General features: G+C 53.8%; 1 protein-coding gene across 1 annotated transcript; it reads right to left on the bottom strand.

Moving 5' to 3' along the window:
• Positions 1 to 425: 425 nt before the first annotated feature.
• Positions 426 to 9,325, bottom strand: MMAA (metabolism of cobalamin associated A). The gene is made up of 6 exons (XM_056119089.1): positions 8,924 to 9,325; positions 4,652 to 4,774; positions 3,319 to 3,489; positions 1,955 to 2,040; positions 1,366 to 1,515; positions 426 to 750 (listed from the first exon to the last, which is right to left on the bottom strand). The coding sequence occupies exons 1-6, from the start codon at positions 9,294 to 9,296 to the stop codon at positions 463 to 465; spliced, it is 1,191 nt and encodes a 396-aa protein (XP_055975064.1). The 5' UTR covers positions 9,297 to 9,325; the 3' UTR covers positions 426 to 462.
• Positions 9,326 to 16,924: the final 7,599 nt, after the last annotated feature.

A 16,924-nucleotide genomic window follows, 5' to 3' on the forward strand; every position in this document is an offset into this window, starting at 1 on the left:
TGCTTAGGTTTGCTCTGGAAAACCCAGAGAATGTGGAAATCACAAGTTTTTGCACCACACCGGCAGTGCTCAGGACTTACCCTGGCTCTGAGCTCAGGGATCACTCCTGGTGGTGCTGGGAACGGAACCCGGGTGGGCTGTGTGCAAAACAAACGCCTTCCCTTGCTGCACTATGGCTCGGGTCCCCAAGGACGCACAATTAAGGCACATTCGAGCCTCAGCGTGCCTGGCCTGACCGGAAGGGAAGGGAAGCAGGAGCAGAGGGTCCGGGCAGTTCCCCCGCATGCCGGTCCAGCCGCTGCCAGGCGCGGCCTCCTCCTCGCGTTGGAGCCGGGGATGCGAGAAAGGAGGCCAAGGACACAGGTGAGCCTCTTTGAAAAGCAGACGCATCCGAGGGACTTTTAATACTTTTACGGGCCGGGGACCCGAGCCGCAGTCTCTGCCCTGCAACGCTTTGGGGCCTCAGTCTCTGCTCTGGAACGCTTTCAGCAGGAGGTCGGCGGCCAGCCCGGGGGCCAGCGCGCCGCTGAGCACCCGCTGCTCCAGGAGCGGGATCTGGCGGCGCACGGCGTCGTGCGCGCGGAAGTGCTCCAGCACGCTCTCCTGGATGAGCCGCCACATCCACACCTTCTGCTGCCGCTGCCGCCGGGCTGCCAGCTCGCCGCTGGCCAGCATCAGCCTCCGGAACTCCTGCATCGTGTCCCACATCTCCGTGATGCCCTCCCCGCTGCGGGCCGAGATACGGATCACCTGTGGGGACGGCAAGAAAGGGGTGAGGAATCGAACGTGGATCGATCCAGTCGGTCTCGTGCAAAAAAAAAAAAAAAAAAAAAAAAAAGGAAAGGTCATTTGGCAGCGCTGGGGTTCCAGCCCAGGGCCACGCACACTCGTCTGGCTGGTGCGCTATCACTGAACCCGGGCTCCGGCCCCAGACTCATGCTGGGCATAGGGTAGGGATGGGGGTGTGGAACGGGCAGGGGGGTGGGGTGGGGGTTGTGGACCCGGCAAGCACCAACCCAGCTGTTTGTGGCCGTGGGAACTCACGTACAAGCTCGGCTAGTCCAGAGCCCAGCAGTTCCTCTTGATTTCGTGTGTGTATGTGCATGCTTTCACAGGCATCTGGGAGGGCGTGGGAGCTCAAGAGAGCAGGGGAGAGCAAAGCGAGGGAGGCTCCCCAGAGGGCTGCGTAGGGGAAGAGGGAAGCCAAGGGCCCCGCCCTGGTCCTCATGCCTGGGACAGCTGCATTTAAAGTCCTGACGACCGAAGACGCACTTGGGGCCACGACTGTTTTTCTGTAGCTGCCGTCCCCCTCCCAGACCCGTTCTCTGTCCTGCGCAGGGCGTCAGGAAGGGGCTGTCGACTAACCTTGGGGCTCCACACCTGGGAGCGCTTGCGGAGCAGTTTCAGGGCACTCACGTACTCGGCCTGGATCCTGCGAGCCGGCACGACCAAGTCCCCGTCGGACTTGGTGATGGCCACCAGATCGGCCATCTCCACGATGCCCCTCTTGATGCCCTGCGGGGAGGAGAGAGGAGACAGGAGGAAGCGAGGAGCGGGGGGCAGTGACGTTTTGGCACCCTCAGACACACCAGAGCCCCGGCTATGCTAAAGGCGTGGCTGGGAGCCGGTTGCTGAGCTTCTCGGCGGGAGTTTTCAGTGAGGCCGGGGATGGCAGTGACTTAACAAGAAGGACACACACTGTCGAGGGAGTACCAAAGCCACCTGAAATATTCCTGCCAGAGGGCGGGCAGTCTCTGGACACACCGGGGCCAGTGCAGCACGAGGACAAGGACACAGCGTGGCCAGCGGCAGCAGGACACTGGCCTTATGTGCCTCAGCCAATCCTGATGCTACTGACTCCACTGCTGTGGACCCTTCTTACCCAGAACACTGGGCACACGGGTTCTCAGGCCCGGCCTAGGTGTGGGGGCGGCCAGCTGGCCAGAGCAGTTACCTGCAGCTCGTCTCCTCCCGCGGGTGGCAGCAGCAGGACGAACATGTCAACCATGTCGGCCACGGCGATCTCCGACTGACCCACACCTGGGACGGAAGGTCATAACTAGAAGCCGAAAAAGACACGCGCGTGCGTGCAAACACACACGTGTGAGCATGCACTCGTGTGCATGCACTCAGATGCGTGTACACACACGTGAGCCCATGCATATACACACGTGCACTCATGCACTCAAACGTGTGCACGCGCACACACGTGCGCCCATGCACACACACACATGGTCACACACATCTACATGCACACACACGAGTGTGCACTCGTACCCATGCACTCACGTGTGCACAGACGTGTGCGCACATACGAGCAAACATCTCTGCACTCATACGCACCCACACACCTGTGCATGCACACACATGATGGACACACATGGACACACACATACACCCACACGTACACTCACACATGTGCAGGCATATATACACACACGTATACTCACACGTGTGCAGGCATAAATACACACACACACACACACACACACACACACTTTCTCACAAATCTCAACCCCGTCTAGAGGTCCTTAGAAATAGGGACTTTGAGCAAAACAGTGAAATCAAGAAGGTGGTGCTTGTGGAACCAGCCTGCTCTGCTCTTGGCTGGGTGGGACTTTTTCTCATCAGCGTTAGGATGAGGCCACGAGGCCACGGGGTCTGAAGCCTTCCCTGTGGCCCTGCTGTCCGTGGGCCAGATCCGTCCTGCCACACTCACTCACCGGGCTCACCCCGCTTTCCAACCCTGCCACTGAAGCCGAGACCCAACATCCCGCCTGATTCCCAAGACCCGGTATCATTCCCTGAGCCCTGCCAGGAGAAAGCCCTGCTTCCTAAACAGACAAACAAAAACAACAAAAAAGTGAATTTCTTGGGGTTTCCATTTCAGCAGTTTTGTTGTGTGTTAACTTTATGCTGGGAATATAAAGAGGAAATTCCACATGGTTGTCCTCAAGAGGCACCTGACTACATGAATTTCCTACAGAGCACTGCGGACATGTGAGAAGTGCCTCAGCAAAACTGGACTTGGGTTCCTGTTTGGAAATATTTCAAACCACCTATGACATTATCGTTCCCACGGGCTTTTCTCTTGCTTAAGGTTCTCTTTGGCGCCTGCAACACACCACCTGTCTTAAAGGTTCGCAGCTACTTGCCTTCCTGTGGAAGGACATCTGATCTCCAATAAATTCTGACCCCATCTCTCGCATGTCATGACGCCTTTCGTGACCACCTGCCACACGAGCAGAATCGGCCTCTCCGGAACACAGGCGCCGCGAGAGTGTTCTCCAGCTCTGACACGGGAAGGCCACCACTCACCGACAGTCTCGATGAGGATGATGTCGTAGCCCCCGCCCTCACATAGCAGGATAGCCTCGTTGGTGGTGCGCGTCACGCCCCCCAGAGTGCCGCTCGTGGGGGATGGCCTGATGTAGGCATTCATGTCTCTGGACAGCTCGGTCATCCGCGTCTTGTCACCCAGGAGTGACCCTGAAATGCACGGTTCGCACCTTTTCCTCAGGCAGGACCCCAACCTCCTGGCCAGTTCCCTAGGGGAGGGGTCTGACACCAGTTCTCCCCACCGCTCCAGACTCAGTTCCAGTGACTGAGCTCTTCCCCATCAAGAAGACCCCTCTGCCCCTTCATAAACTGAATTGTTCAAGTCCCTCCGAGCCTGAAACAGCTTTGCACAGCCAGGAACTCCACCGAGATGGCAGCCTCGCCTTACAGCCTGAGAACACACCTGACACATGTGTCCCATGTCAGCGCCTGTGAGACCCTGGCAGGGACCCAAGCCCTGCTTTCAGCCAGGCTGTGATTTCTCCCCACCTGTCTTGAGACTGCTGTGTTGGCGGTTGGTTTGGTGATGTCTGGATTTTCATGGGTTGCTGGGAGGAGAGTGCGACTGCCATTTGGAAGAGGATGGAGACCAGGGGTACAGCTAAGCACCCCTCAAGGGGCAGGAGGGCTGCCCACCGCAGAGACGGCTGGCAGAGCGTGCCTGAAGGCAGTGGCGAGGAGCCCTGGGCTCACGGCTGACAAGGAAGCCAGATCCTCAAGAACAGGGAAGTTGCCAGGGATGATGCAGAGAGCAGGAAGGTCACCCCTAGGCCTGACAGTCGAAGGGCTGGAGTCGGCTTCTCATCACCTTCAACCGCTGCTCCCTGTCCCCGCCTGCTCCCTAAGGGTCCTCACTCTCCTGGGCTACCCACTGTCACTGTCACTGTCCTCCCGTTGTTCATCGATTTGCTCAAGTGGGCCCAGTAATGTCTCCGTTATGAGACTTGTTACTGTGTTTGGCATATCGAATACTCCATGGAGAGCTTGCCAGGCTCTGCCGTGCGGGTGGGATACTCTCGGTAGGGCTATCTGAGTGGGACAGAGGAATCGAACCCGGGTCGGCCGCATGCAAGGCAAACGCCCTACTGGCTGGACTATTGCTCCAGCCTGGGCTACCCACACCTGGACCATATTCCCGGGTTCCAGGGCCCCAAAGCACCTCCTTCGCCTCGTGCCACCTGCCCCCTCACCCCGTCCCCTTCCTTCAATGGGGCAGGCCCAGAGGCCGGAAGCCACGTGGCCATGCAGGTTCCCATTCAAGGGGGGCAGGGAGCCGACTGCCCGCTGCATGGGGGGCTGCAGGGATACTCACCCCCACTGGTGCACGAGGAGGGGTCGACAGCCAGCACGGACAGCCGGTGGCCACGCTCCGTGAGCATCTTCCCAAAGTATTCTATGAAGGTGGATTTCCCGGCCCCCGGGGGCCCCGACAGTCCTGAAAAGACCCGCAAACTTATTACTAAGTCAGCACGGAAGGAGTTTCGCTAAGCTCTCGCTCTCCCTGTCTGTGAAAACCACCATTCGTACAGTCACATTCATAGGGAGGAAAAGGAGGGCAGGAAAGCCGAGACAGGTCTTTACCTAGTTCCCAAGGACTGGGGATGTAGGAGTGATTCTGAGGACCTGTTCCAAGCTGCGAGATGCAGGGCTGGAGAGAGCCCACCCTGGACCCGGTCACCGACACCTCTTAGTGTCCCCCGAGCACCGCCAAGGCTCACCCCTGAGCATGACTGTGTGGCCCAAAAGCCGAAAGAAAAAGTTATGAAATGTGCTTTTGCCTTTTGGAACTTGTGGGGGGCTGCCCACGTGGTCTCAGGGGGCCTGAGAGCCAATCTCAGCTACCCTTGGCACCAGGGCCAGAGGGTTCAAAGCCAGAGCCCCAGGATAAGCTGATGGTCGGTTCTGCAGTGCCGGGGGGCAGGGGGTGGTGGCACCCAGCAGAACTCAGAGCCACACCCTCTGGGGACAAACAGCGCTCGGGCTCCTGCCTCTGTGCCTGTCCTCTCTCCCGTCCCTACTTCTGCCCTCTCACTGGAAGCGAGGTCTTTGGGGCCAGTTTCAGCTTCTGACGCTGTTTATGTGCTGAATTTCTACCTCTGCCCACTCTCAGTGTGATGGGCTGGGATGCTACCCACTTTGTAACGTGTTTTTTGTTGTTGGTGGTTTTTTTTTTTTTTTTTTGCTTTTTGGGTCACATCCGGCGATGCACATGGGGTTACTCCTGGCTCCACACTCAAGAATTACTCCTGGTGGTGCTCGGGGGACCATATGGGATGCTGGGAATCTGGGTTGGCCGCATGCAAGGCCTACCACTGTGCTATCACTCCAGCCCCTGTAACGTTTCTCTTCCCGTTGCAACAGCAACTCCTAAGTCTAGAAGTTCTCAGTGACTGAGAAAATCACTTTCCATTTATGAAGCATAAATGAAAACCTTTTCCCCTCCAACTCACACAGAACTCGAATATAAAGCGAATCCTGAGACGGGAGATGGGAGGAAAAAAAGTGTCTTAAGGAAGAAAATTCCCCTCCTTGAAAAATTCTGGAAGGCTTGCTTGAGAAGAGCAGAGTCCGGAACTGGCAGGCAAGCATCTATTTCAAGCTCTGCCTCGTACCACGCGTGGCATCCCGGGCGAGTCACTTAGCCATTCTGTACCTGAGCGTGCTGTGCAATGGAGCATGGGAACAGTTCTGAGCTCGTCATGTAGTTGTAAGGCTGAGTTAATATCTGCACTATTTTTAGAACTGAGCAAGGCATAGGAAAGAATATATGAAGTATCTGATCAATAAGGCATATAAAACACAGGCACTTCGTTGTAACTAAATTCAAAGGCTTGGGCTAGCACACGCTTGACTCCCTGCTGTGCCTTGCAGGGTGGACCCGCCTTAAACATCTGAATGGTTGCTGAACAAACGTGTTGGTTTTTATTGATGGGTGTGATAAAAACAACAACAACAACAACAACAAAAACCCCCCAAAACAAAAAAACAAAAATGACCACAACAGACACAGGTTCAGTGTTAGGAGCCAGGAATTGAACCCAGAACCTCATCCATCGGGGCACACACTTTTCCACACAGCTACGTGTCCAGCTCACGGAAGGTCCAGCTCAGCTGGGCCTCCTGGGGTCAGGACGAGTGGACCAGCCTCATGCCACACGTTTGTGAGCTATGGGTGAGCTGCCTAATGAACTCCAGACGTTTCTGGAACGTTTCCTCATCAAAAGATTCTCTGGAGCCTAATAAGTAAATACTTGATCATAACTGGAATTTCTCTGTGGAGCCTGCTATTTTGTCTGTCTACAGAACATAAAGATTATTAACACCCGGTGTCGCGCTCTCCGAATGAACAGTCCCCCGGCGAGGGCAGAAGAGGAAGATGGGTGAAAAACATACACATCAGCTGGTGGGTGATTTGGGGGAATTATCTTGAAAGCATTTATATCCTGTTACTCTAAAACCCAGGGGGTTTTGGTCTCCACGATACTAATGGATATCCAAGGCGAAGGTAATACTGAGTCACTTGTGAAGTGTATTTACTCATTCCTTATGAAATCTCTGCGCTCTGTCACTGTTTCAAGCTGTTTTTCAGGGGAGAGTGATTGGAATGACCTAATCGGCCACCGTGAACGGCTCTCCTTCCGGCCAAAATGCACTTGCGGAATTCCTGCTGGTCGCACACAGCTACGCACATGTAAGTTGTTTTAGAAGAATGCACAAGATCAAAAACATAACCTGCTGATTTGCAATTACAGAAATAGGGAAAATTCCAAAATAAAAATCAAGTGAGCATCTAGTAGTATGAATGAAATGGTCTCTCTATAAAATGCCAGGTTTTTTTTTTTCAGAGTGGGGAGGTGGAGAGAGGTGAGGGTGAGAAGTAGAGAGATAGTATAGGGGTAAGACTTGCCTTGCATGTATCTGATGCCAGTTCTGTCCCCAGAACCTCATGGGCCCCAAGCTGCATCATATCCTTAGGCCCAGCTGTAAGTGACCAGCCCAGAATCACTGGGAGTGACCTCCTTACGCACTGAAAACTTCTTGGGAGCCGCCCCCCTCTCCAGAAAAACAAAGAAACAAACAAAAAGATAAAATACCTTTTATATTGAGATGCCTGGGCTTAGAGTCCAGCCACCCCCAGAAAGTCTAGCAAACAACATCTGAAAAAATGTGTGATTTGCCTTGGAAAGCACTAAGGAAGATAGCAGAAATAGAAAAATTTTTTATGGGGGGTTAGTGAGGGGGAGGAGTCACACCTGACGGCAGTATTCAAGGCGTCCCTCTGGCTCTGCACTCAGGGATCACTCCTGGGGGGGGGGGGCTCCAATGGGGTGGGCCACATGCAAAGCAAGTACCCCACTGTCTACTATCACTCCAGCCCCAAGCAGAAGTTTGGAATCAGGCAAAAATAACGAGAGCTGACAGATCCTCAACAACTGGCAACCCAACTAAGAATATGACTGAGAAAAATGAGTCAGCTGGTTACTAGTTCTATGCACGCTTCTATTCTGAGAACCCTGGCAGGATTCATGCCCAAAACACAAATTCTACATTCTTCTCTTCAAATACACAAGCCTTGGTTCAAATAAATGCTCAGAGCAATTACTTTCTACCCAAGGTTAAAAGATATTTAAAATCCATCTCTGGGGCCAGAGAGTTAGTACAGTGGGTAGGGCACCTACCTAGCACACAGCCAATCTGGGTTCAACCCACAGCATCCCGTGTGGTTCCCCCAAGCCTGCTGGGAGTGATCCCTAAATGCAGCACCAGGAATAAGCCCTGAGCTCTGCTGTGGGTGGACCGAAACCCAGACCAAACACACCCGCTACACAGTTCATCTCCAAAGTCTGAAGATATTTTAGAAAATAGCCCAACAGATTATAAACTATATAGACCTATTTATTAGTATTTATTTTTTGCTTCTGGGGTCACAAGCGGCGATGCACAGGGGTTACTCCTGGCTCAAGAACTCAGGAATTACTCCTGGAGGTGCTCGGGGGACCATATTGGATGCTGGGAATTGAACTGGGTCAGCTGGGTGCCAGGAAAACACCCTACCCGCTGTGCTATCTCTCCAGCCCCAAGATGTATTTTGTTTTGTTTTGTTTTGCTTTTTAGGTCACACCTGGCTATGCTCAGGGGTACTCCTGCACTCAGGAATTACTCCTGGGGGTGCTCGGGGGACCATATGGGATGCCAGGAATCGAACCAGGGTCGGCAGTGTGCAAGGCAAATGTCCTACCCGCTGTGCTATTGCTCCAGCCCCCCAAGATGTATTTTTAACTTTATTTATTTTGCTTTTTGGGTCACACCCGGAGATGCTCAGGGGTTATTCCTGACTCTGCACTCAGGAATCACTCCTGGCGGTGCTCAGGGGACCATACCGGACGCTGGGGTTCGGACCTGCTGCATGCAATGCAAATGCCCTCCCCGCTGTGCTATCGCTCCAGCCCCCACCCCCCAAGATGTACTTTTAAGGGCACATTTAGAAAAATATTGATTGATGTACACGCCTCTCTCCCCAGCATCCCTCCACCTCCCTCTCCTCCCAAAGCCCAACCCACCCCAACCCAAAGGACCCACTCACCCACTCGGAAGGCTAGCGGCTTTCCTTGATTCAACCGCTCCTGCTCTCGGTGGTGCTCCAGGACCCTCTGCAGCAGCGCCTGGGCCAGGGCCTTCTTGCGGCTGTGCGTGGACTCCACCAGCGTGATGGCCTCGGCCAGGCTGGCCCGCTGCCCCCCGATGAGGCCGGTGTAGAGCTTCTCCACCAGCCTGCGCTCCTGCTCCGAGAGGCTCCCGTGCAGTTCCTGCAGGCCGTGGTGCGCGCACAGCCAGCGTCGGGCGCCGCGGGGGTCGGGGCCACTCGCGGGGCGCGGGCAGGGAGGTCGGCAGGGGGGTCGCCAACAGCAGCTCAGCGAGCGCGGGGGCAGGCGGTGCAGCAGTCCCGGGAGGCTCATGCTGCCGCACGCGCTCCTGGGATCTGCACCTACGGGGGCGAGAGAAACGCGTGTGTGTGCGCGCCCCGACGGGGACGAAACCCGGGGGCCAGGGAGACGACAGGCGCGGCTGGCCGGACAGCTGGCAGGGCCCCGCGACCAGCCAGGTCAGTGCCCGGGCCGCCTGCTCTGCCCGGGCAGGCGCGGCCAACAGCAAACGTTTCATCCCACTGGACCGCAAACGCTCCAGGCAACGATGGGTAACGAGAAGGGTGGTCATCCTGTTTTGCTTTTCTCCTTTCCGTGGGCCTTCCCCAAATCCTGACCCTCCCGTTAGGTCCAACAGGCCTTAGTGTGAAGCTCAAAGATAAAAAAAAAAAAAAAAAAAACCAACAAAATCATGGTCAGAATCCTCGCCCGACCTCACCACCATACCGGGCTTTTTACACACTCTGGTGTCCTGGGCACTGGAAACATCTCTTGATTTAACATATCTATTTCTTTGTTTTTTTCTTTTTGGCTTTTTGGGTCACACCTGGCAATGCTCAGGGGTTACTCCTGGCTCTGCACTCAGGAATTATCCCTAGCGGTGCTCAGGGGACCATATGGGATGCTGGGAATCAAACCCGAATTGGCGGCGTGCAAGGCAAACACCCTACCTACTGTACTACTGCTCCAGCCTCTTCTTTAGGGCTCTTAGAACCATCTTTATCACCAGTAATCCTTTCTCCCAAGTTTTCTGAGGAAGGACTGAGAGGTGGCACTGACCACTGAACTGGGCTCGTCTAATCTTGGGCCACAGCACATCTGCGGAACAACCAGAATCCCCTATCACGCAGCGACTGAAAATCCGGGAAAAGGCTTCAAGGCCTGACTGCCCCTCTTAGCGATGCCCTGCTAACTGGAGTCATGGCACCCCACCGAGGCCAGAAGCAGGCACCAGAGAGATGGGAAGAGGCTGGCCCTGAGTGGACCCTGAGGCCAAGGACCAGAACACAACTGCCCTGCTCCCGGTGGAAAAATGATGGAGCCCTTTGGGCTTGGCTTGGTCAGGGGAGGGTCTGGGGTCACTGCAGGCAATGCTTAGGAACTATTTCTGCCACCACAGTGAAGAATGACCCCTGGCGTAACTTGGGGCACCCTCTGCGGTGCTGAGGATGAGACCGGGGCGATGCCTGCCAGGTAAGCACCTGCTCTCCTGTGCCCTCTCTCCAGCCCGACAGAAGCCCTCCCTGGGGATGTGATGGTGACGTGATGAGCTCTGTGTTCTCAGTGAACGATACCAGGAGCAGGGGTGAGAGGTCAAGGTCATTCTGACGCTAGAGGGGCCCGAGAGGAGACAAGGGGAATTTGAGCCTACGTGCGTAGTAAGGAGACGTCACTGGGGCTGGAGTGATAGCACAGTGGGTAGGGTGTTTGCCTTGCACGCGGCCAACCCAGGTTTGATTCCCAGCATCCCATATGGTCCCCTGTCTGAATCCTCTGGAACAGGGAGGCTGGCGCTCTGCCACATCGAACAGATACCAGAGCAACCGACCTGGACTTATTTCCCTTGCCACCCTCTGTCACCTGGGAGCTTATCAATCATGCCCGAGGATGTCCCTTCATTTTTCTCCCCAACTGTCTATGACCATGCTCTTAACTTATAGTTAAGTATTATGGCACTTTGGCTTGGCCCGTTCAATGCCAGGGTAGCTCACTGCTTGCCCTGGGTCCACCCAGTCCCTCGTTAGGACCTGCTTTGGGGGTGCTAGGAAGTAAGGGCAACTGAGGCTTAAGCCGAGAGAACAGATGCCCAGGAGTGAATATTATTCGGAGTCAATTAACTCCCAAGTTACAAAAGCATAGCATTTACTGTTTTCCTGTGTCTATACAAAAAGAACTTTACTCTGAGTCAACTCTGCAAAGGACTTAAGGAGAAGAGAAAAGTAATATTTATAAGTTAACAGAGTCTGATTAGGAGATCAAAGTGATCGACTGTTTGGGGAAGCAGAGCACAAAGAAAGAAGTTACAGATAAACACAGAGGAATGGGAGTGCCTCAGGAGCACTGTGAATGGGTGCAACCCAATAAGCTTAAGCTCCCTGTGGCAAGGCAGAAAGGACAAACCAATGTTATCCTACACTGAGAACTCATGGACAGTTGCACACATGTTACTGAACAGAAGGGAAAACTAGGAGTGAAGTGAGGGTGGCTGGTCACAGTTACTGCAGGGCCACTTGGTGGCTTCACTTCAATGAGTCACCTTAGACTCCCAGGGCAGCTCCCTGGCCCAGAGGGAAATAGGCCTCTGTCCCTGCATACCTCCAGAGAAGTGATTCAGTGACACTCTGGAGAAGCCTTACACAGAGACAGAGGAAGCACTTCCTGGGATCAAGAACTTTCTGTCAAATCCAGATCATCCTCTTCTGAGTTTGCCACAGAGAAGATGACTCCACCTCACATCTGCCACTAAATACCTCAGTGCAGGGAAAAGATTTTACCACAGGCCCTTTTGGTGGGGATGGGGGTTGGAGGGGAGGAGTCTGACCCACCCCAGCCGTGCTCAGGGCTTCCTCCTGGCTCTGTGCTCAGGGATCACTCCTGGAGGTGCTCAGGGGATTGAACCCTATGGCTGCGTCATCACTTCAGCCTACCACAGGCCCTTTAAACGAATAACTTTTGCCCTGGCCATCCGTTACTCTCTGACCAAGCTGGATTCAAAGATGAGTGGTCACATACTGAGAGAAAATGGGGTCATATCGCCTGCCATCCACCAAGTCTCTGAGCAATTCCAACGTACTGCGCAGGGGCCCAGCTGGGGACACAGCAGGGGTTGCAAGAGAAGCCAACTTCTTGCCCCTCGCCCAGAAGCAAATAACCTACCCAGGGCAGAGGGACACAGACAACTGAGGCAGAAAGAAGTCAGCCTGCTGCAGCGGAACGAATAAGACCAAAAGGAAGTGAGGAGGGGCTGGAGCGATAGCACAGCGGGTAGGGCGTTTGCCTTGCTTGCGGCCAACCCAGGTTCGATTCCCAGCATCCCATATGGTCCCCGAGCACCTCCAGAAGTAATTCCTGAGTAGAGAGCCAGGAGTAACCCCTGAGCATTGCCAGGTGTGACCCCCCAAAAAAAAACAAAAAAAAAAAAAGAAGAGAGGAGGCCACGGCGGCTGGGGTCTGGGTGGGACAGAACCTACTAACCTGACTACTGTGTGACAGGGGGTAGGGGGTTGGTGGCGACTCGGGGCAGAACTCATCATGTGAAGAACACAGATGATGGAGGAAGAGGGCCAGAGTCTGGGGAGAGGGGGACATTCAGTCAGAACGTTCATTCTAGGCTGAATGTTCCTACTCAGTGAGACGGGGGGCACGTGAGCAGTCAGTGGTAGGGGTGCCCTTTCAGGAGAGGGGATCTGAGGAAGAATCAGGGCTCTAGTTTCCACTAAAAACCCAGAGGGCGTCTGAACCCGCAGCCGTGCCCCTCCGTCTGAGGGTCAGGTCGGGTTGGGCTGAGGTGCAAATGTGACCACGGCCAGGCTCTGGGTGTCATGTGAACCTCCGAGGCCCTGTGAGATCACCAGAGAAGTGACCGGAGAGGCCTGAGGGAGCAGGAGGAATAAGTTTCTCCTGAGGTTTTTCAGAGAAGGAACATGTGATGTCAGAACTTTCGTTTTGTGGCCGACTGGCATGATGTGGGTTTTTGGTTTTCTGTTGTTTTTTTTTTTGTGGCGGGACCATGATTTTCTGTTGTTCTGTTTATTTTGGTGGGGGGGGGGGGGAGGCTGGTGTGATAGCACAGCAGGTAGGGCATTTGCCTCGGACGCGGCTGACCCAGGTTCGATTCCTCCGCCCCTCTTGGAGAGCCCGGCAAGCTCCCAAGAGTATCCCTCCCACATGGCAGAGCCTGGCAAGCTCCACGTGGCATATCCGATATGCCAAACACAGTAACAGGTCTCACAATGGAGACGTTACTGGCGCACGCTTGAGCAAATCGATGAACAACGGGAGGACAGTGCTATACACAGTGCTGTTTATTTTTTCAAGCAGCAGATGTTGCTGTGGCGGGCAGGATAACGGCTCTGCCCTTCTCCCTGGGTCCCGTTGTGAATATGCTACTTGACGAGGGCTGAAAGGGGATTCAATTACGGCCAGAGTTAAGGTTGCTAATCAGCTGATCTCAGGATAAAGAGATCATCCTGGATTATCCAGGTGAACCTGAGGGTGATCACCGAGGCCTTTTAAAACAGAAGGGGGGTGCGGAGCTATACTCCAGAGGGGAGGGCGTTTGCCTTGCACGAAGCCAATGGGTTCAGATTCCCTTGCCCCCCCCCACCCCGCCCGCATCCCATATGGTCCCGCCCAAGCAGCGCCAGGAGTAATTCCTGAGTGCAGAGTCAGGAGTAACCCCTGGGCATCGCCAGGTGTGACCCAAGAAGCCAATAAATTAAATTATAAAATAAAAACCAGAAGAGGGTTTGGCAATGCGACACGTTCTCTATACGTCTCCTTCTTGCCCTTCTCTGCACACTGCGGGTGAGGGGGGGGCCTGCAGGACCCGTCCTCCTCCCTCTGACTTATTTCTCTCAGTGCGACACCCCGAGGGTCCGTCCACGCTGCATGGAAACAAAAATCTCAGATTAAGGAGTCGGGGGGTGGGGATTGGTGTCAGGGATGAAGAGCGACGGGAAAGGGACTGGGGTGGAGAGTCTTGGCCGCTTTGATGGTGGGCTGTGGTATTGTAACTGTAACACTGCGACCTTGTCACACTGGCATTGCTCACAGGATTATAAACAAGCTACCGAACCCCTAATTAAAATTTTTTTTTTTTTTGCTTTTTGGGTCACACCTGGTGATGCACAGGAGTTACTCCTGGTTCATGCATTCAGGAATTACTCCTGGCGGTGCTCAGGGGACCATACGGGATGCTGGGAATCAACCCCCCCCCCCCCGGGTCGGCCACGTGCAAGGCAAATTGCTCTGCCTGCTATGCCATTGCTCCAGCCCCAATTTAAAAATTCTTGGAAAAAAAATTGTTTTTCAAATAAAACAGATTTATTTGAGAAATAAAGGGAGAGTAAAAGGAAGTGGAGAGGGAATACAGGCTTCTCCATTGCGGGAAGCAATAGTGCTCACCCCAAGTAGGGATGTGGACAAATGCACCCTGAAGTCTGTATCGCAAGCAGATGTGGGCCAGAGACACAACATAAAGTCAATTTTTTTTTCTTTTTGGGTCACACCTGGCGATGCTCAGGGGTTCCTCCGGGTTTTGCACTCAGGAATTATTCCTGGCGGTGCTCAGGGGACCATATGGGATGCTGGGAATCGAACCTGGGTTGGCCTCGTGCAAGGCAAATGCCCTACCTGCTGTGCTATCGCTCCAGCTCCAGTCATCTTTATTTAAAGATGCGCAAGAAAACTCCCCAGCAGCATCCAGGACTCAGTGGAAAGGGAGTAAGGCACTGATGTTAGCCCGGAGAGGCCCCGGTCAGACTCCCAAACACAGAACCCTGAAAAATTAAGTTTGTGTGGCTTAAGCTACTGGAGTCCCTTATAGCAAAATCCAATTGCAACCACAACACAGGCAGTTGCTATGCTGTAAAAAAGGCCTTTGAGAATGGGTTAGAAAGTTTAGAATTTTGATAGGAAACACCTAATAATGATTTATTACTTAGTTATCTGGGCCATACACTGTGCCTAGTTCATGCTGCATCTAGATTTCTTTTCCTCATAGGGAAAGCACACTTTAACCAGTACTTTATGTAAGTGGGTTTTGTGACCATCAATGTTCCACATATATTCACATGTCACGATCAAAATTTGACTCATCGTCAGCATTTATACTCACAAACCTAGTAAAAATGATGACTGGTGGAAAAAGGTCATCACGCATTAGTTAGTTGCGCTGCATACCCAAGATTCTACCGGAATCTCCTGCAATGCCTCATACTCCCAAACTCTGCCGTGTAAGTGGGACTATCACCACTTCTGAGCAGATTGGAGCTTTTATTTATTATTTATTTATTTACTTATTTATGCTTTTTGGGTCACACCCGGCGATGCACAGGGGATACTCCTGGCTCTGCACTCAGCAATTACCCCTGGCAGTGCGAGGGGAACCATATGGGATGCTGGGAATTGAACCCAGCCGGGTCGGCCGCGTGCAAGGCAAACGCCCTACCCGCTGTGCTATTGCTCCAGCCGCCCCCAGTCGATTCTTGGCACCACACAGTTCCCGAGAGCTGCCAGCAACGAAGCCTGAGCACAGAGCTGGGCATCTCCAGGGGCGGCACAAGCCTTCTCCCGAAACTGAGGTGTCCAGAAAGTCCATCTTCCACCGTGCTGCTCGACCAACCTCCCTGGGTCCACTGTCACCTCCTTACCCTACCTTCTGGCTGGCAACGGGGTCCCCCACCTGGCCGGCTTGCTTTCTGATTTGCTGATTTATAGACAGCACTCCACCAACCCGCGTCCCCCCTCCCGACTCACATCCCCCCCAAAGGAAGCAGCGCCAGCCTCCCTTCAGTCCTCAGAGTCCGGCAGGACATGGGGACCTTTCCAGAATTTCTTAAGGCCTCCAAGTATGGACCCCATCTACCTGATTTTGCTGAGCAAATCAATTCAAAAGAAAAGTTTGGGCAATAATCCTCATTGGTGCAGCCCACCTTCGACCCCCCCCCCCCCATTCTGAATCAAGGGACCTCTGACAGCAAAGCAACCTTCTGGAACAACACCAGAGAGACAGGGTTGCAAGGGCTCAAACCCAGCCGCCCTGGCTCACCTGGACGCGAAGGTGTCCACTTGAAGGAACGCGGGCATCCAGGCCTCACACAGAGGAGGTGAATAAAAATGAGCTAATGGATTAGAGACGGCTAGAACCCTTAGAACTGCGATTTCTCACAACTCAATGGCAGTCTCTCTCCAAAAACCCACACCAGCTCATCTTCCTCTCACTGCCAAAACCAAGTACCTACCCACATCGCTACATGCATATGTCTACGTTTTTAAATCCTGAAATCCCCCTCAACAACCTCCCCACCCTGAGGTTGGCTTTCATGGTCCCCCTCCATCCCCTGAGTTTTCTTTTTTCTTTTAATTAGTGAAACACCATGAGGTACAGTTGTTGACCTTACAAGTTTCTGTATTTGGATTTCAGTTATACAATGATGGTGTACCCATCCCTCCACCAGTGCCCATTCTCCACCACCACTAATCCCAGTATCCCTCCCACCCCCCATTCACCCCATCCCACGCTGCCTCTGTGTTCTCTGCCTTTTGTTCTCTCTCTCCTTTTGGGTGCTGAGGTTTGCAAAAGAGGCATTGAGTGGCAATCATGTTCGGTCTATAGTCTACTTTCAGCATGCATCTACCATCCTGGGAGGATCCTCCCAACACCCTTTACTTGGTGTTCCCTTCTCTGTCTGAGCTGCCCTTTCCCGTAGAATGTGCGGCTGGCCTTCAAGTCATGGAGTAAACCTCCTGTAACTTATCTTGACTATTCTAGGATGTTAGTCTCCTATGCCCCCGAGTTTTCTGGATGGCAAGAATGGCAGAGCCACAGCCGTGGCCTCTGGAAGAATGTCCACTATGAGTGGGCAGCACGCAGAAAGGAGCCCGCCAGGTCAGAGCCTCGGAACCAGCAGCAGAACACAGGAACGGGATTTTGTTAG

Source organism: Sorex fumeus, unplaced genomic scaffold (assembly GCF_029834395.1).
Source record: "Sorex fumeus unplaced genomic scaffold, SorFum_2.1 ptg000039l, whole genome shotgun sequence".
Classification (NCBI taxonomy): Eukaryota; Metazoa; Chordata; class Mammalia; order Eulipotyphla; family Soricidae; genus Sorex; species Sorex fumeus.

Excerpts from the sequence above, each read along its gene's own strand:
- MMAA (XM_056119089.1), bottom strand. The coding sequence starts at position 9,296 with ATGAGCCTCCCGGGACTGCTGCACCGCCTGCCCCCGCGCTCGCTGAGC. Across the intron at positions 4,775-8,923 it reads GCCGCTAGCCTTCCGAGTGG|GACTGTCGGGGCCCCCGGGG; the intron begins GTGAGTGGGTCC and ends GGGTCTTTTCAG. Across the intron at positions 751-1,365 it reads CCCAGGTGTGGAGCCCCAAG|GTGATCCGTATCTCGGCCCG; the intron begins GTTAGTCGACAG and ends CCGTCCCCACAG.